Raw genomic sequence first — 21,475 nt, forward strand, 5'->3', positions numbered from 1 at the left:
TGAATTTCCAACAGAAAAGTCTAAATTTCCCCAAAATAAAAAAATCATGGAAATTAAATACTTTAGTTTATTTCTCATACATGTACATGTAGTCCCTGGGTATTTTGAGTCTTGTCAATCCAGGGGTGGGGCCGACAGGAATTTTCACAATGTTAGAAAATGGTCTATGGTGTTTCAAATTCCATTAAACCAATATATTTTATATCATTTGAATCAATTATGCCAAGTTTAGTGCATGAAATACAAATTTGGGTTTGTATCTATAAATATAGCCCTTAAACGGTTTATTTTCTAACTGAGGAATTCTGATCAAATACATTTCAGAAAAAAATCAGTATAAAAATATATTTAGTGTTTTTTATACTGTTGTAGAGTTTATTATCGTTTACTGGTAATAAAATGATACAGATAAAAAAAAATTTCGAGAATTTACATGGGATATATACATGAAATCACGTTTCTTGAGCAATCTGGGGTCTGACATGCATGCATCCCAAAATAGTCGTGAATGATATGGCGTGGATATTGTCGTGTTATGGATTTATCATAGAAAATTTTGATAGAGTCATTAAGGTCCCCTGGGACTATTCGGATTAAGGCTTAATAGCTGATTATCTTATATCGTTTAAAGTTCTTTTCTTCGTATTTACAAACGCAAATTAAATTTCACCCGCTTTCGTGTGTACCTCAAGAGTACGATGCCAGTTTTACAGTCTATTTTTAAAATATCATGATGACTGTGCAACACTTCCATAAATTATTCAAGTACTATACTTTTACATACATTTGAGCTTATTTTACACAGTGTTTCTAATTCCCTGTCCAAAAGTGAGCATAGTACTCGGATACGTTTGTTAAAATGAGAATATTCTTATGGATTGATGTGCACAACTGAGCAGGGAGGAAAGGAACATGGCCGTGTACAAAAACGTAAAAATGACCACATGATTGTGATTTTCCGTATGATCACCCCCCCCCCCCATTTTGAAAACCGTTCCGCGTCCCCTGCTTTGTCCCCATCATCCTCATGGACAGACATGTGGTATTACCCAAGAATCATATACCACGTGTTAACATAACTGATGCAGAAATAAAGAAATGATAGCAAATTAAACATAACAGACATGAACTCATCTCATTTGACCTTTTGACCCCATCATCCACATAAACACACATGTGGCATTACCCAGTGATTATTATGTACCAAGTATGGACTAATCGATGCAGAAATAAAGAAATGAGAGCAACAACTTTAATATTTTGGAACAAACTAATGGACTAACAGACCAACAGAAAAGTGATTACTAGTTCAGGCGATACAAAAATTGGCCAAACGTATAAAAAAGTGTTAGATATAATTCCATTTAGAAATGAATAATATTTTATGGAAATTAGTCCACTTTATAAGATAACAGCTCTTCTGATTAAGAAAAAGTTACTTAATATTACTTAAGTCCCGAGCGAGAAAAAAAATCACATTTTCATGAGAATCTAACTTTGAGATTGATTTTGACAAGGTATTTAGGAAATAACATCACATCTTTTCTTAGGGGCCAGTGCTATGCGGATTGGGTCCGGAGTACTAGTGGCGGCACCAGGATTTTTACCCGAGGGGAGGAAAAATAACATTTGGGTGCCAACACAATATGTTTGCCTATTTCATAAATTCGAGCAAGACACATGAGCTGATTTTTTTCAATGTAGGCATAATTGACTTGAAAAGGGACTTGTTAAAGACTAGCTGTTTGCATTGGATCATGAAGATCATGTCTCACCAAATGAATAATGCGAGCACGAAGCGCGAGGTGAATATTTTTGATCTCCTGAGATGATACCTGGACGTTCTATAGATACTTTTTGTTATCATGAACTGGATGGCTATCTAAAGCCCCTTTCACAATTGACGTACGACCATTTGCGACCTTTTGGTCGTGCGACAGGCTGCAACAGGCATCAATCGTTGGTCATCTCATAAGATCGCACAGAGGCTTTCACAGTTGCAACAGCTGTCGTACAACAAAAACAACCAGTAAACCCCGTTGCACGAGTAAGTCGCATATTCTCTTATTGTGTTCGTGCGATCACATGCGAGTGTTACACGAGGGATTGCGAGTGGAACAGTCGCATACATGCGAATGAAACGGTAGTGCAATGTTGTAAGCCGTTGCGATCGGTCTTGCAACAGTCTTATGGCCCATATTGTTATCGCATCCAGTTTCAAGACAGGTCTCTGTACATGTAGGTCGCTTGCACATGTACAAGTGTTGTACGATCTCCAGTCAAGTAAATGCGACTACTTAGTCGTGCCACCTCTCGCACCAAGTCGTACAACGTTGAACAACACTCGCACGATGATCGCCCGACCGATGGTACGACCCCGGCTACGGCCTGATGCGAGTGAATCGATCGTATTTGATCGCGTTCGGATTTTGAACATGTTCAAAGTTCAGATGTGACCAGTCACGACCACTTCGAGTTCGTGCGACCGTCTACAACGACTGCGCAAGACACCAAGAGATCGATCGTGCAACAACAAGAAAAAACAGTTGCAGGCGGTCGTAAACTGGTCGGACGTCAATTGTGAAAGGGGCTGAACGGTCGCATCCGTGCGAATGCAACGGTAGTGGAATGTTGTAAGCCGTAATTTCGATCGGTCTTGCAACAGTCTTATATGATAGCACCCTATCGCAAGACTGGTCTCTGTAGGTCTCTAGCACATGTGCAAGTGTTGTACGACCTCCAGTCGATTAAGTGCGACTATACTTAGTTGTGCCACCTCTCGCACCAAGTCGTGCAACGTTGAACATCACTCACACGATGATCGTCCGACCGATGGTACGACCTGATGCGAGTGAATCAATCGTATTTGATCGCGTTTGGATTTTGAACATGTTCAAAGTTCAGATGCGACCAGTCACGACCACTTCCGACCACCTCGAGTTCGTGCGATCGTCTACAACGACTGCGAGTGCTCGCAAGACACCGAGGGATCGATCGTGCAACAACAAGAAAAAACTGTTGCAGGTGGTCTTAAACACGTCGTACGTCAATTGTGAAAGGGGCTTAACTAAACAATGATGCGAGCGCTAGCCGAAAATGAAAATTATGAATACGCAGGATGTGTATCTCGCTAAAACGAAAAATAAGAACACGAGAAGCATATTGACTTGAACACTAGATTTTTATGCCCAATGTGAACAAATAATTTACTTATGTCAGTCAGCTGTTACTGAAATTTTGGATTTTGCAAAAAGACCTAAAAGATTTATGTTGACGTATATTGTTGGGAGCTTACAGTGAATGGATGAGAAGGCGTAAAGCTATACTTTTAGAGCCCTTTAGGCGAGCGGCGAGAGGCCAAAATTTGGGACTTTAATCCCCCCGACTGGATCAAAGCAAAAACATGCATCATTTTGAAGGAAATTTTCTGAATTTTTCAGAACTGAGAGTTAAAAGTGTCGCAGAGTGTAGCTTCACCATGGAAACCAGCCTTGAATAGACCACGCCCATTTTTGTGATAAATGCAAAGCAGCAACTTATTATTTAGATTTGTTAATTAATTATCCTAATTTATATATAAATATAGAATTTTCAAGGATAAATTCACTACAGATTGAATGATATGATAATGCCTAGCAACCAAATATATATTTCATACATATTTAATTTCAAAACTGTTGCCTAGCAACAATATTTTCCCTAGCAACCATATTCACTTTTCAATATTCTTTAATTTTTTTACCAGATTAATTCATTTTATAATTTTTTAAAGTTTTTAATTTGTAAAAACTAATGAAAAAGGTAAATTTTGATGAAAAAGTGATAAAAGAGGAAGACTAGGATGTATAATGCATATATGATCATGAAAAGTTACATTATTGCCGTGTCTGATTAACCCCTGCCTGCGACGGATATCACTAAATATATATGTTTGCGTGTATTTACAACTATATGCATCATTTAATGGATATAGTAATATTGTTATAAATCAAATAGATACCCTAATGTGTCATGTTATCTGTTCTAATCTAAATATTTGAGTATTCACAGATTTTTCTGTTACCTATGGAAACCATTTTATGTTGCCTAGCAACAGTATTTTCCCTAGCAACCAGCACTTTTTGGCGATATTTCAAGCCTGTAACCTCTCAAAATTCTCTTGTTTGGTCCTCAAAATGCATCTTATACTATTCTAAGCATTTATTGTGGTAATGACAATTAATTTCAGCCATCTGGCCAGGAAGTCAGCATATTGAGAGGGGGCATGGCTGTATACAGAAATCTTTTCCTTGGGGGTGGCAAGAAAGTCTACAAGAAACAAAGCGAGGAAGCAAAGCGACTGAGTTTGGCAATAGGGATGCTTTTTCATAGTAAATGGCACGATATCATACACACTGTTGGTGAATTTTGAGAAAATTTTCAGTTAGATATACCCTGTGTCAAGTTATCTGTACAATCTAAATAATTCAGTATTCATAGAATTTTCTGTTACGTATGGAAACCATTACGTTGCCTAGCAACAGCATTTTACCTAGCAACCATCACTTTTTGGCGATATTTCAAGCCTGCAACCTTCCCAAATTCCCTTTTTTTGGCCTCAAAATGCATCTTGTACTATTCTAAGCATTTATTGTGGTGATGACAATTAATTTCAGCCATCTGGCCAGGAAGTCAGCATATTGAGAGAGGGCATGGCTGTATACAGAAAACTTTTCCTTGGGGGTGGCAAGAAAATCTCCAAGAAACAAAGTGAGGAAGCAAAGCGACTGAGTTTGGCAAGGGATGCTTATCATGCACGCTTTTGGTGAATTTTGTGAAAATCTTCAGTTAGATACCCTGTGTCAAGTTATTTGTTCTAATCTAAATAATTCAGTATTCATAGAATTTTCTGTTACCTATGGAAACCATTACATTGCCTAGCAACAGCAGTTTACCTAGCAACCATCACTTTTTGGTGATATTTTAAGCCTGCAACCTCCCAAAATTCCCTTTTTGGTCCTCAAAATGCATCTTATACTATTCTTAGCATTGATTGTGGTGATGACAATTAATTTCAGCCATCTGGCTAGGCAGTCGGCATATTGAAAGAGGGCATGCCTGTGTGTATACAGAAAACTTTTCTTTGGAGTGGCAAGCCGACTAAAAGTCTCTGATAAACAAAGCGAGGAAGCAAAGCGACCGAGTTTGGCAATGGACGCTTATTCATAGTAAATGGAAGGATATAATGCACACTTTTGGTGAATATTGTGAAAATTTTCAGTTTAAGAATGTATCTTTTTGCTGCATACGGCCATGTTAGAGGAATTGGGCATTATTAACAGTATCATTTAGTTTGTTATTTGGAACATTTTATCATACATTTTTGGAAAAGTAAATATATATCCAAGACCAACCACTAAGTCTTAAAGTGTATCAAAGACCAGCCAATAAGTCTTAGAGTGCCTGCCATTTGAAAACGGAATTATTTACCTTGTGGAAAATATTATTCCTATACTGTAGTGATTGTGAACTCTAAAGCTAAGTACTTTTATTTATGAGGTTCCTTCTAAAATATGTAAATCACAATGATCTATCAAAGTTTCTATCTGCAATTCTGGCAACTCTGTACATTGTGAACTCAAAAACTAATTACTTTATGAGGTTCCTACTAAAATATGTAAATCAAAATGAACTATCAGTTTCTATCTGCAATTCTGGCAATTTTTCTGTGTTGCTGGAAGTTTTATTTTTCTTTTTTTGTTGTTGTTATTATACCAATGGATGGGCAATAGGGCAGTTAACACAGTAGTATACTTGCAGACCTTCAAACAGGATTGCTGGTTTATCTGCACAACCTGATGAAAAAACCTTTTCAATGATCACCTGCCATGATTTAAACACAGATCAAGAGATCCTCAGTATGTCGTATATACCAACTAGACAACAAAAATTACTGTGCCTGTTGCTCACTAGAACCGATTAATCTCTGTACATTAGTGGGCATTACATTACTGATTCCAGCAGTTAATTAGCAGGTCAAATATCTTTTCAAGTAGAATAAATTAGGAGTAGGCCCTGTTATTGTCTCATCAAGATAAATGGCAAAGTCCTAACCATTGAACTAATGAGCATTCCCATTTAAGTTCTTTCTATAAACCTCCAAACCAATCTCTCTCCCTTTCTCGAGAAGCCACCTCCGATCGAGAAAATGTAATTATTGGGGATTTCAACAGTCACAGCATTATCTGGGGGTATGGAGGAACCAACGAGATGGAGAACTTGTGGAGAACTGGTCAGATGCAAATCAGATTGCATCACCCAACAAAATGTGACAAGGTTGTGCTTGACCCTCTCCCGCACACTCAACATCAACCTATTGGGCTGAAGGTGAATGAAGGCATCACTCTACGCACAATTCCCTTTCACAGATGTTTCACCCTGAAGAAAGCAATCTGGGAGCAGTTTGTCATAGATCTGGATAACTATCCACAGGATCTTCCAGCACTCCCTACTCATTACGACACATTTGGAAAGCTATTGAAGAAATTATCACCGAAGAATATTCCACGAGGATGCAGTACAAACTATTCTCCGGGCTTGACGAATGATGAAGCTGCTGTACAGTAAATATTTCAGGAGCTTTGAGAATGACCCCTTTGTTGCCGATACACTTGAATGTGGGGGAAATTGACAACTGCCATTATGGATAATAAAAAAGAAAGTGACAGTGATTTAATAAATCAATGGACACGACTCACAACAGCAGAAAAGCCGGGAAAACGATTCGGATCCTTAAAAAACGATTCAATATATATAATATATATACCCCTAGTGACCACCGACCAAGTGGCCCACTATCTTCTTGTGTACAGTCAAGGTAACCCTATTTATTGCCCACGAAGGGCCAACCTCCCTAAATAAAAGTGCAGTTACAGTCTCCCAACTAAGAGTCATTTAAATGCACAAGACCATTCAGCCTGAACGTCTTGTCTGCTTGTGCTAGGCTATCAAAGGGAATAATTAAGAGCAACAAGGCACCTGGATTAGATGATGTCCACTGTGAGCAGATCACCCTTCTTGGACCAATGGCTGCTGACATGTTAAACCACTGTTTGCATGAAGAAGAAAAAAAACAATGGCAAGAGGAAATTTAGGGTAGTTGCCAAAGTCGAGCCAGGCAAAGACCCAATCAGAGTTACAGAAAAATCTCTCTACTCTGTCACACATACAAGCCCTTTAAAAAGCTCCTGCTTAACCGCATTGTTCCCTTTGTGACTGAGTTCTTCATTCCAGTAGGCAAGATTCAGGCCAGGAAAGTCCTTTACTTATCAAGTACTGAATCTGACTCGGTACATCAGATGGTTTGAGGAAGGTCTGAAAACTAGAGCAGCCTTTGTTAACTTAACTGCAGCTTATGAAAAGTTAATCATGGGGTAGGCCTTCATACGAGGAAAGTCATTGTGATGACAAAGGAAGTCAAGTTGACAAGGCTAATTAAAAAAATGCTGAAACCGGTTGTGAATCTCAGTGGCTCCAGCAGCAAATGGTGGAGGCAGAAAAATGGTCTCCCACAAAGAAGTGTCCTCCCCCAACTCTTTAACTTCTACACAGACGACCAAGTAATCCGTCTGTCAGCAACCATAAAGAGTATTATGATCTTTACCTATTGTGTGGCACAGCCCCCCAGATATAGAGGTATCAGCATGGGTGGAAAAAAGAGCAAAAAAGATGTCCTTCTTCTTCCACTCTCTAACTTTGAACCTGACACAAAGAGACTGGAATCAAGACAATTTCCTTCACTAGACTGAATCCCTTGATAGTTATGCACAAAGTCAAAGGATTGCCCTATGGACAAACCACCTCAAGCCTGTGACGCAAAAGCTTTCCATGTGACCTACGAATCACGTCCCAGGTTCAAATGACGATTGGCCATCCTGGCTATGTCTTACATGGCTATGTCTTACATATGGTCTTAGAACAAAAAGGTGCAAAGTCCTTAATATGCGGTTCGGGGCTACAGCAGGGATGCAGACACTATCTACGACTGAGGAGAGGATCAGACAGTGCATCACCTTTTGGTCTGCCCCCCCCCCCACTCCTACTTGAGCCGTGCGCTGCCAAAGATATGGAGTCACTGAACCCAAAAGCCAGATCTTCCTTGAACCCTCGACTACAAAGGACTTGTGTCGTTACCCGATAAGATGGGCACAGATCAAATGTTGCCCTTTAAAATCATTCAGTATTCTATGACCAAATGGGAGCTTAGGTGTGCAGGAGTTTGTCTCTCCAAAAGGTGGGTTTTTAAGGGGGGAGGGGGTATGTGAATATTGGGTAAGATTGTTAGCATCGAATATCTTTGCTCTTTCACTGACAAATTGTTAGTTTCACCTTAAAACACTAACATTCAGAATATAGGCACCGTTTTCAGCAAAGTTTTAGCCTCACCATGGACCTAGGTCCATGGCCTAACCGACAACCCCATCAGGAACCAATTAAGTCCCTGTTCCCTCCCCCATCCAACAACCTATGACCAAATAATCATTTCTGACCAAATGTCAGATTACCATAAATAGGTGTCTTCTACCAGTCAGATAATTAATGACACACTTTTTCTTAGCTCATTAAAGATGTCATGTCCTGATAATGGTACAAGATCTACATGTAGCTTTCCTGTGAAAAGAATAGAGTGCAGTGGCAAAGGCAGTGGCAGTTCAAAGCTCTGGTAGGAGGGGTATGCCAAAAAAGTGTTGTATATCCTAATACAGTTGCAGGAAGTTTCTTCATTCCTATTGTAGCCCCATAGGCGGTTCAACAAGATCAAGTAGGCCATTCTTCACTTGGACCCGGAGAGTGATGTACTAAGTCCATAGGTGAGATTGTGCATCACAGACTGGAGATTGTTAGACCAGTGGGTGATGCTTTTATGCAAGCAGAGTCATCAAGGGACTCTATTGAGCAAAGAAAACTGTGTCTAGATTTGAGTCTCGCTGCAGGCTCATGATTGACGAGTGGAATACTATGTTCTTGATTGTTTTTTTTCTTTCATCTGTGCTGATGACTTCTCTTCTGACGTACAGTGGGGGCAATAATACATAGTAGGTAAAGATTACTCACTTCTTTTAGTCACAGGCATTCAGTGATGGCTCTGCAAGATTTGGGGTCAATATTTAGCACCAAGTGCTGCGTACTCAGCAGTGCAGAAGCATAAAGTCAGAGCTGTGGTACAGAGAGATTTGGCATCTATCAATTCCCCATATGTTTCCCAGCTTCTTAAGAATGATATTCCTTTGCTCCAAATTTCGCATTGTTTTGGCAGCATGTTCTTTGTATGCAAAAAGAACGGTCTACAATGACGCCAAGGTAGGTTGGCTTGTTACCACCTGACCCTCAGTTTTTGATCTGCTCCCTGTTCTTAAGGTGGAATACACTAAGTTTGAGTTTTTCTGGATCGGAACAGAGATGATTTATAGCACAGTAAGGAGTTAGACTTGCCAGATCATCACTGAGTCCGTTTTGGCACACTGAGGAGTGATTATTACTTTAGAGATTATTGTTCAATTCAATGTTTTTCTACTCCATTCAAGTAGTGATCCAAAATTATGGCAGTAATTTAAATGTTCCAGCCTTATTATTTGAACAAATCATCATTACAAATGCAGATGCATTTGTATTATTAGTATCAGCATGTTTTACCAATACTGTAGGGGTATCATCCCAATTACATCAGCTACAGATTTTTTTCTCAGAAATATTTCTTATACCATGGATGTGTTTTAAGATTTACATTGATCTAAATCTCCATGGAACGAACAGTAGCGTTAGTTTAAGCCCAACAATCATGACAATATAGGCATGTGTACCTGTTTTCTGGAGCTTTACCCATATCAACGTCCTTTACATATGTATGCATGTTGAGAGGAATCCTTGTCTTTTCTTTCAGACATCTTTTTTTAAATGAGTATTTAAGGCATCAGTTTTTTCCATCGGAGTCACTGACACTATCGCTGTAGCAGAAAATACCCGAAGGACAACATCAAAGACTACATAAGCTGATATACCTCCTCTCTATATTCTGGGACTTTTGTTGTATGCCCCACCCTGGTTGTCTCTATTCAGCAGATGTGTGCAAACCTCATGACATATTACATAATGACACTTACACATAGAAAACATCTCCCACTTTAGTAAGCCTCTCTATCCTTAATGGTTTTCTTGTCCTTTTCTTGGCCTGATCAGGAATGATAGCTCAGTCGATAGAGCGGGGGTTTCGGATTCCGGTGACCTGGATTTCATTCTCACTTGGTGCATTAGTGCTCTTTTTTAAGGCGCATCCTCATTATATCCTCATTACCAGGTCCTGGAGAGGACATTAAGCCGTCGGTCCTCTGGTTGTTTGCTTACAAGCATTCATGCTTTCTTAGCAATCGGGTAAAAAATACCATATTAAGGCTTAAGATCCCAAGTTTTCATACTTTCATCCTTCTGATTTCTTGACAGTTATCAGATTGAAAGTGACATAATAAATTCCCTGTGATTAAACTTCTGACACATATTAATAGTATCAAAGTTTCAAAAGAAACTTGTCGAACTCACAGCCTTGGCATCTTTGGGCTACAACCTCAACACAGACACATCCTTGGAAGATGGACATGCATCGGTGATTAGGTACTATTTGACAAGAGAGATCCATTTGTTAACCATTCCATATTCACTCAAAGGAAGTGATCTACATGTAAATATGCAGCCAAAAGCCTTTGCCAATGACCTTATTGAGTACTAGTACAGGAGGGCCCTGAAATTGAAAAAAATATCTGTACAAGCCTTATGTGAAGGCCCACTGTATGATCAAAGTTTTAATCAGGGACTGTGCCTAAATAGTAGTGTTGTCCATTTTATCAAAGCATCAATGCTATACCTATACTGTAGCAAACTAAAAAAAAAAAAAAAATGCTTTGTACCCAGCAGCTATTTCAGTTTCAGTTTATGAATCATACAAACCGTATTATTCTATTTTTATCTGCAAAAACATTTAAATTTCTCTTTGAAGCTGCTCTTTTTTAAACGATAAAGTTTAAATACCATGCCCATGTTAAGAATAGGTAGACAAGCAATATACATACAAGGATAGATGATTTTTCTTTAGAAATAAGAGAAATGAAGCGATGTCCTTCAATTTATCATTGCCATTATGCATGTAGGTATATTATTGTACAAATGGTACTGTGCACCTAAAAGTGGATTATTTCCCCCCAAATTGGTTAGGGGGAAAACATATCGTTGCTAAGGTAAATAGTGTTCCTAGGCAATGAAATTGTGTCAGTACATAATGGTAAACTCCGGAATATTGTTTGCCTATCGATAACAAACTATGATATGTTAGTTCTCTCAATATTTTTACTCTAAGGCACAACTTCGTCCACACATTTAGCCGAGATAAAGAGTTGTAACATAGCCGTTGCTAGGGAATATTGTTTCTGGGCAACACATTTGACGCCATGGAAGCTATAAGGTAGACAATTTGTTGAATGACGACTGAAAACGAGTTTTTAGCATCTAAAATGATAATTGTGTCAGTATTATTGCTCATAATGGACTATTTTCCACAGATTTGTCCAGGGAAAAGAGTGTTAATATAGTCGTTGCTATGGAAAATAGTCGTTGCTAGGCAACAAATTGGTATCCATGGATAATGTGAAATGGTCATTTTGTTGTTTTCTATTGAAGACAAGATAATTGATCAGGAATTATTCACTCAATTGACTTTTTCACCACAAAATATTATAAAGTATGTTACTTGTACGTACATGTATCTGTATCAATGTAGTCAAAATGAACAATAAAATGGCGATTTGTACGATGTGAAGGGGTGTGTCCGGTAGTGCATTAAAAATTAATTTGAGGTTCTCAATAGCTTAAATGGGGGTTTTCAGTTCTTTTTATTATTTTTAAATAATAATTTATGTAATTTCTTTGGTGTAACTTACTTGGTTTGATTCAACCTAGTTAAAAAGTTAAAAGTTAGGTTTGAAATGGAAAAATAAGTTGTTAATTTAAGGAGCTAAATGGTTGCTAAGGAAAGTTATGTTGCTAGGCAACACTTTCTGAGAAAATGTTCATAAAATTCATGCTCAGTTGTTTTTCAGTAATTCTTCTTACAATATATAGTAGATCTATCCTTTGAAAATAAGAAACAATATCTGATAATCTAAATTAATGAGTAAAAAATCAATATTCGTGATAAATATTCAATAAGTATCTAAAATGGGCGTGGCTTGTTCAAGGCTGGTTTCCATAGTGATGCTACACATTACGGCATTTTTAATACCCAATTCCGGAAAATTCAGGAAATTTCCTTTAATTTGATGTATGATTTTGCTTTGATCCAGCCGGGGGGATTAAAGTCAAGAAATAAGGCACTTTTTGGCTTCTGGCCGCTCACCTATTTGGCTTAGGATTATTTTTCGTCCTGATTGCGACCATTATTGCATAAAGTTTAACTAGCTTATAATAGACGCAATCCACTTTTCTTCCCCGTTCTTTTAATATTTCAGTCCTTGGCGGCCCGGTCGCGTTGAGTTCTTTTCTTTTTTTCTTGTCTTTTACTTCACATTCTGATTTTTTTAATATAGCCTTTGGCTCTACCTTCATTTCCCATTTCTTTTTGCCTCTTTCCATTTTCCCGCCATTTTTGACTGTGCCATTGAGTCATATATTTTTTATTTTATATCCCTCTCTTGCTAATCATGCTAATGTATTAGTATTTCAGGACAGTTTGCACTTTCTAAAATGCTCTTTCGTTCCTTTTCCCACTTTCCTTCCATTTTCTCTAATTATGTTCTTTCTGTCCGTTACTTTTCACTTTTTCTATCTATCTATCTATCTATCTTTCTTTCTTTCTTTCCCTTTCCCTCTTGCTCCCTTTTCTCTTTTTCGTTTTTTTATTTTCCCGGTGAAATCCGCCAGGGGGCAGCTTTCCCCCGCCTCTTACGTCACTGCTGTCAATGGCTGTTAGAGCAGTTCACAACAGGATGACTTCAAATATCCCATTTCTAATTCAGTAATTCAAAGCCCAAGCGACAGTTGATAGTGTCGTAAATACTTAAATCCTTTAATGGAGCATGTAGCCTTATATACAATTAAAATGAATATGATTTTTTTTTGGTGGTCCATAGATGAAAATTGGGTAAAAATATTATATGAGGGTAATTATGTATCCAACCAACATTGGGTATTTCTTTGGGGTATTTTTATTTATCCAGTGTGATGAAAATTTTGCCCATTCTAAAGTAATTGCTGCTTATTTTTTAACCTTACTGGACATTATAATGCTTCCCGCATTGGTAAAATACTGCCCCATATTGGAGACATTACCCTCGTGCTGGTTAAGATGTTTACGGAAACAGAAACTCAATATAATACTAATAATAATAGCTCATGCAAAAGGATTGCTGCAAACAGAAATCAATACTGATAATATTCCGCTTTTACAGAGCACTTAAAACATCGGAACGACGTCTCTAATCGCTTTAAAATATTATTACCTCGGTCATTTGAATCCTGCTTTGCCCGCTCACTTTCTTATTATGTGTGGACACCATAAGAGGCTTTCGGATTAATTTGTGAAAATATGCAAGGAACTGCACCATAATTAGTCAGCATTTGCTTAATGCACGTTTGATTTAATAAGAGACGACGAATTTGCTGTTGTTTGAAAATTGCTAAATGTTCTGGTAATTTCATTTCCGTGAGTGTATGCAAAAACACCACGGTAAGTTAAGAAGAGAACTGATACAACGAAACGGTTAAGCCAATTTACCTAACTTTACAACGATAAGTTTATTTTAAATGGATGCATTATATGCACCACCAACAAAGTTGTTAGTAACGGCCGGAATAACATCGTCCGTGTACTGATATATAGGTCAGATAGTTTGTCCAAAGGTATATTTTCTGCTTGGTGGTCTTCTTCAAATTCTGTGTTACAAAGTGACTGAAATGAAACACGAATGGTTTATCATGTTATGCAATATCGGCTGTCATATTAATGTCCCAACATTGTGACGCAAAGTCAAAATATTTCCATTTTGGTTCCCCTTTCCACAAAATTCCGCTGCCATATCAATGTCCCAACTTTGTCACACCAAGTTATAATTTGATTCGTTACTATTTTTGCTCATGAAATGAAATGAAGATTCCTTTTATTCTCTTGAATAAAGTAGAAAGAAAAACTCCATTTTGGTTCCCGTTTCTACAAGTGTAATTGTATAAATCAATTACAGTCGTGTATCTGCCACTCATTGTATATAATAATTTGTTGTTTGATTGCAAAACCATGCATGGTTCGACGGTGGAGGGGGCCTGTTGGGTTTAAGCCCCCCCCCCCCCCAAAAAAAAAAAAAAAAAAAAAAATTCACACCCTCTCCCTAAAATTTTGTTCTACCACAATATAAAATGTATATACATTATATGGATTGGATTATACATGGCCTAAAAGTTTTACTGTTCAAATTAGAAAATTTCTAGCTCGGTACACTCTTTTATATGCTCCGTTTTATAAATGAAGTGCTCAAAGCGCTAAATCCTACTTTGAAAATTGTCGTTATGATCCATGCAAGAAAACAAAAAAGTAAGAAAAAAGTAAATGGAGAAGACAAAAATATGACATAGTTTGACATGTTATGTCAAAAATCTATCACAAAATTAGATTTGAATGTTAAAAAGACGAACATTTTTGCTCACTCGCGACTTTCAAGGAATTTTGACCTATCAGATAAGCCATATTATTTGGCCACGTTGAAGCAGTGTCACGACACGTTTAACCACTTACCCTTTTCACGCTCTGCATGCATATTCGATTATTTAATAAGGCTCATGATTATATTCTTAATTCAAAATTAGAGTTTATCACGCTCCTCGCACCTTTTGATCACGTGATGCACCAGGCATATCAGTTGATTTCAGCGGCAGGAAAGATGTTGAAATGATATAAATTGCAATTGAATCAATTTATGCATTTGCATTTATTTCTCTTACCGATTTAGCAAAAATGATATCTTTAAAATCTACACTCTATGAATATTTTATTGTTATTATTATTAGTAGTAGTATTCTGTATAAAAAATGAAATAAAAACACTTTAAAACGGTTTTATATATATAAGATGGAGGGCGAAAACAAGTAGTAAAAGAATTAAAACAAGTTATTTCATTTTCTTTCATTCATTAATCATTATTTTATACATTCCAAATACGTAGATCGTATCATACGAAATGACAGACTGAAGTAGCAAATATAATAGAAATTGACTATCAGAATGAATGAAATCTGAAAAAATTGCTGCTCAAAATGCAAAATACATAGGCCTATTAATTATTATTATTATAATTGTTATTATTATTATTATTATCATTATTATCATCATTACTATCATTATTATTTCATTACTATTATTATTATCATTATTATTATTATCATTATTATTATTATCATTTTTATTATTATTATTTTCACTATTATTATTATTATTGTTATTTAGTTAAAGCGGAAAACACATAATGCCTATTCTACGGGGATGACATTTTCTAGATCAAATCGCAGAAAGTGCAACAAACCATTAATCATACATAAATCGTATCTTAAGTAAGGTGGTATCAAATACCTTGGAATCATTGTAGACGAGTATGAGGTGGTGATCGGGAAGGATGTCGGTGCGGTCGTTGATGAGATCAATGGCCATCGATACGGAGATGAGAGATTGGTTGCCATAGTTTTCAATCCAGCCACCGGGTGATAGAGGAAACAAACCAGCTATGTACAAAGGTGTCTTGCTCTCTGCGAATGAGCCATCGAATGAAAGTAAAAACCAACATGAAAAAACATGATGTAGAATGGTATGGAGTAAGTTCATCGTCACTATCCTGCTTACTCTGCAGAGAGGAAGGATACAGGTATGCCAACTCCACACCGAGCATCTGATTCTGAGCAACGATTTACTTTACTTCTCAAATAAAACAGGCTGATGCGAAAGAAAGCGTAAACCCAAGATATTAGAATCTTTATACGCACGCGCTGTAGTACTCCACCAGTCCATCTGTTTGTCGTTTTTTGCAAAGTTGTTTTTCTTCTCTTTTTGAAATATGAAAATGGCTAAAAATTAAAAGTAAAAAAACACTATACAAGAACCTCAGAGTTAACCAACAAAGGAAAATATACAACATTGAATATGTTCTGGAATCCTGATGAAACTGTTTAGGCCTTTTCTTTAAAACAATTACTTCAATGAAAATCAAGTTGCGCACATTCTCACGTCACCGATTATCATCAAAATTTAGTTAGTATTGTTAACTTTTAACCGCCTGTTTGCATTCAAAATATCACTATTTTAACAATGATTGACATCACTTTCTTTTGGCCCCACCCTATTGCTCAACCGCGTAGCCAGGATTTCATTTCGGAGGGGGCGGTAAATGCACGCGAAGCGTGCCAACACTTACAGAGCGCGCGAAGCGAGCTCCCTAGGGGTTGGGTGCAGGGAGGGGGAGTTTCCCCCTCCCGCGCGAAGCGCGAAGCTTTTGGTGTTTCATAAATTAAAATGAAAAGGAGCCGTCTCTCTTGTCTCTAGTGCCTATTTCAGCTCCAATTTAGTTGACTCATTGTGATTTTGAATATTGTTTTCATGAATCTAATTTGTTTTCAAAAAGTGATTGTGAACGCACAAAAAAGGAATACATTGGAGGAAATTAAAATAATAATACCCTCGCGCGAAGCGCGGAAGCTAAAGCGTTTTATCAGTTTTTTTGCCATGAAAAGGGTCCCGACTAAAGGGTCTTCTCAAAGATATATTGAATACTTCCCTTGGAAAGATCAGATTTGATTACAAACAATTTAGCGACAGTGCATATCTTTAACTCGCAAAATAGAGGAGAAGAAGTGTATATATGCCGGGAGAAAGATATTCAGTCCCGCGCAGACAATGAAACTCTGAAATTTCAAAGGGCGGACGTTTCATCAAAATAATGCAGATACGTCTAATACCACCATCGGCTCTAATTAAAATGATTTTCTAAGATTATTGAACTTCTTTATGAGGAAATAGTGCGCAAAAAGTTGAAACTTCTGTGATTTATTGAAATTGAATTAAAAAAAAAAGAGGATTCCTAATTAATTTTCTTTGACTTATCATCCTGAAGTGCTTCATTTTGAATAATAAAGAAACTTAAGTGTCATTCAAAATTTCAAACTGAGGGCGCAAAACAGGGCAGGAGATGAATGTGAAGGGAAATGACATGAAGTTTAATAGAATTTGATAAAAAAAATATTGTACTTCTTTATTTAATACGACGCGAATTTTAGGAATCTGTTTGCCCCAGAATTATGGTTGTTTGGTAATGAGCTGAAAAGCAGGAGAAGTTGACTTTATGGAGGTTGCGGCAGAAATTGATATAAAATTTTACCCGCCCGGAGCCGACCCGACCAGAAGTTGAACGATCAATTAAAAAAAAAGATAACTTCATATACTTTGGCGTAGCCTTACTCTAATTCCATGCCCTAATGGATACATTTGAACTTAACCGGTAAGAAACACATATACCTGAGGTGGAAAAACAGGGTTAGAGAAAGGGTGGGGAAACAATGGAGAATTGCAATATTGTCATTTAACCGCGCGCAGCGCGGAAGAAAAATTCATATATAAATTTAAAGCAAGAGTGATGGAGTTTCTCTTTTAAGAAAAAAAAGAATAAAAAGAAAAACAAAACACAAAGTTACCTTTCTTCCCTTTCCTCCCTTCCCTTTTTCTTTTCTCCTCTCTTTTTTCCCTTCTTTTTTTTCTTTTTGGGGACGTTTTTTTTTTGGGGGGGGCGACCGCCCCCACCGCCCCCCTGGCTACGCGCCTGCTATTGCTCAACTGCTTACTTCATTTTTGCATTTCATTTGACTAAATTTTCTCCTTTTCTCGAATAAATAAATAAAATAATAATAACGTTTTATTTACCCAGGATAGCCACTTCAGTTAGGAAACTGCTCTACCAGCGGGCCTGCATATGTTAGTATTACCTTTCTCCAGTCTAAATGCTGAGCGCATAGCAAGAAGGCAGAAGGTTCCATTTTTAGAGTAAGTCTTTGGTATGACTCGGCCGAGGATCGAACCTACGACCTCCCGTTCATGAGGCGGACGCTCTACGACTGAGCCACCATGCCCGAAATATACAAATTATAGCGATTTAGGATCTAGATTACTAGTTTACTACTAACCAAAATAGACCTTTATTTTATAATCAGACCCAGTTTTCATGAAGAGTGAAAGTTGAAACTCCAATCAGTACGGTAGCTGAATTCCGCCACTTTTTTTCTTCCTAAATTACGGCGTTATAACGCCCTAAATTACGGCGTTATAACGCCGTAATAGGGCGTTATAACGCCCTAAGTAAATTACGGCGTTATAACGCTCTAAATTACGGCGTTATAACGCCCTATTACGGCGTTATAACGCCCTAATTTACGGCGTTATAACGCCCTAATTTACGGCGTTATAACGCCCTAAATTACGGCGTTATAACGCTCTAAATTACGGCGTTATAACGCCCTATTACGGCGTTATAACGCCCTATTACGGCGTTATAACGCCCTAATTTACGGCGTTATAACGCCCTAATTTACGGCGTTATAACGCCCTAAATAAATTACGGCGTTATAACGCCCTAAATAAATTACGGCGTTATAACGCCGTAATTTAGGAAGAAAAAAAGTGGCGGAAATCAGCCACCGTAAATCAGTCATAGTACTCTTGTTGATCATATTAGGATAGTGATTTTTTAGATATCCGATGGTTAGGTCCTACGAAAATGAAAACAAAATGCAATTTAGATGCAAATGATCATCTCCCAATCATTTTTATGAAGAACACAAATCAAAATATCCAGTCGAATATGAATCTTGACAACTTTTATCCCCATAATTAGAAGAGGATCTGTTCCGGAGATTGAACTAAAAATAAATTATGATATCACTTATACACTGACAAGGACGATTAATGGAATGGGTGTGTTTGGAGAGGTTGAGGAGAGAAGGGGCTAGAAGTTTAGGTCCCTCTATTTGAACTGTCACATATATATAAAATTGCTTGCCTGAATGCCACTCATCGAAGACAATACGCAGCAGTGGCGTAGACAGGTCCTTAGACCTGGGGGGGATGATCCCTAGCTGGGTCATACTTTATATATATATATATATCATTAATATATAAATATAAAGAATGAAGGAGATAACGTACTCGATAAAAACAAAATATCATGGGCCAAAGCAGACGAGTTAAAGATAACAAAATAACACGATCTGCCTCATGGATTATCTCGTGTGTGTTTTAATCACTTTGCTTTTAGCAATAAACAGGGCATCCAGTCATAAACAAACTTCCTTGCACATTTTTCATGGCAGTAATCTTTTGTTTGATTAATGACAATGAGTAAAGATGATCATAAGAGAAATGTCATTTGTCGGATGTCTAGTTATCATCTTGGTCATGACAGTCCTGCTAAACATGATCTAGAATAACTAGTATTCCTTATTTTACTAGTATAGTAGTATACTCTTTTAAAAGTAGCGATATTGTTAATGATCAAACGAATGAATCAACAACTAAAGGAATAAACAAATAAACAGCCAAATAACTAAAAAAATATCAATTACAATTATAGTAATAGGGGTAAAATAAAAAAAAGATCAACATTATATTTCTTATCCACGTGCAGATATGCGGACACTAAAATGATAAGCACACTCTGTTTGAAATTACCATGATTACAAAGGTCTGATTGAATTAAGTATGGAAATGAAATAAACCTCACCGGGTTGTCGGAAGTAAACTGTATAGATAGTAACTTGTTATAATTTCGATTCATTTCTTATTATGTACCTTGTTATGATGATTATGATAAAAACATAGGTAAGGAAATGTAACAGTTTATAACCTTCAAACCTAGAAGACTGCGCACGTACAGAATTCTTATCCATGGATTGATTCAATCTGCCTTCGTGAATTAAGGCATGTCTATATATTGGATGATTCTACCTTCTTTGAAAAGCGCAAAGTACTCTGAAAAAATTAGTGAAATAGTTCACTCTTTAAGGAGTGAATATATGAAAGAGTGAAAAAAACCTCGGATATATCACTGAGGCCATCCAAAATTTGCACTTTCATTCCAAAATCATTCATTTACTAATTCGCTCCTTAGAGACTGAAAATTTTCACCTTTCCTTTGCAAAGTAGGGGTTGAGGACATGGCCAGCAGGGAAAAGGGTCAGTGTATGTGTATAGGTAATTTCTTATTAATTCGTTTGAACAGTGTTAATGTGTTATGAAAGCAATTGCTCTGAAAGGGAGTGATTAAGCGACACTTTCTTAAATCTGTAATGAAATATTTTGAACTTATCTCCTTTGCAAATACATAATTATTATAAGGAAATGTACTTGGTGAAACTCTGAATAACGATCCTTAAATGTATATGACGACGCAAGACAGTTATTACTTAAAACTTGCAAGTTGTAAATGCACTGTATAAGATGATTGACTCTGAATAAACATGATAAAAGTCCAATTTTGATCATGTTTGTCATTGCTGTACGTTATGATTATTACTGCTATTATTATTGATTGATTTTCACTAGCATTCATTGCTTTATTACTGTATAGTTTTGCTTCTTCCCCCCACAAAAACCTGGGGGGATGATTGTACACACCATCCCCCCACCTAAAATTCTGGGGGGATGCATCCCCCCGCTATCTACGCCCCTGATACGCAGGTTGGAAGAATCATAACGCTTCATACATGTCAGATAATTTTCAGTGATTGATTATCATTGTGTAGGGCCCTAATTATACGAGATTAAGCAAATCGTGTGTTATGTTAATAAATTTCATGTGCATACTCTGGGGGTGCTTTCGGGGCCTGGGTACCCTGGGTAGGCGAAAAGGGGGCGCCAAAAGGAGAGGAAAAGAAAAGAGGGAGAAAAAAAGGACGGAAAGAAGTGAAAGAGAAAAAGAAAAGAAAAGAAAGACAGAAAAAGAAGAGGGGGCGAATTAATAATAATAATATTCCGCACGTATATAGCGCTTAATACATAGGAACGACGTCTCTATAAGCGCTTTACAGACATATTATTAATAATAATAATAATACACAGTTCTTGTATAGCGCATCACATTATGAATAATGTCTCTATGCGCTTCCAAATGACTTGGATATTATCACCCCAGCTGTAGCTTGGCAGCCGTGCACGCGCATTTCAAGGATCAGGAATAAATTCCTGCCAGGTACACATTCACCTCACCAGGGGTGAGTGCAGCACAATGTGGATGAATTTCTTACTGAAGGAAATTACGCCATGGCTGGGATTCGAACCCACGACCCTCTTACAAAGTCAGAAGACTATCCACGTGGCCCCAACGCTCCACTTACCCCGGTCATGCCCACATACAATGTATGCACCATCTCCACT

General features: G+C 37.4%; 1 protein-coding gene across 1 annotated transcript in view; it reads right to left on the reverse strand.

Annotated features, from left to right (window-relative positions):
* LOC121406852 (gamma-aminobutyric acid type B receptor subunit 1-like) overlaps positions 1-15,956 on the reverse strand; it is a 47,853-nt gene extending 31,897 nt beyond the window's left edge. Inside the window, exon 1 of the mRNA XM_041597724.1 lies at positions 15,638-15,956. Coding sequence (XP_041453658.1) covers positions 15,638-15,886 — 249 coding nt within the window. The 5' untranslated portion in view covers positions 15,887-15,956. The remainder of the gene's footprint in view (positions 1-15,637) is intronic.
* Between the last annotated feature and the right edge of the window lie 5,519 nt (positions 15,957-21,475).

Source organism: Lytechinus variegatus, chromosome 2 (assembly GCF_018143015.1).
Source record: "Lytechinus variegatus isolate NC3 chromosome 2, Lvar_3.0, whole genome shotgun sequence".
NCBI lineage: Eukaryota > Metazoa > Echinodermata > Echinoidea > Temnopleuroida > Toxopneustidae > Lytechinus > Lytechinus variegatus.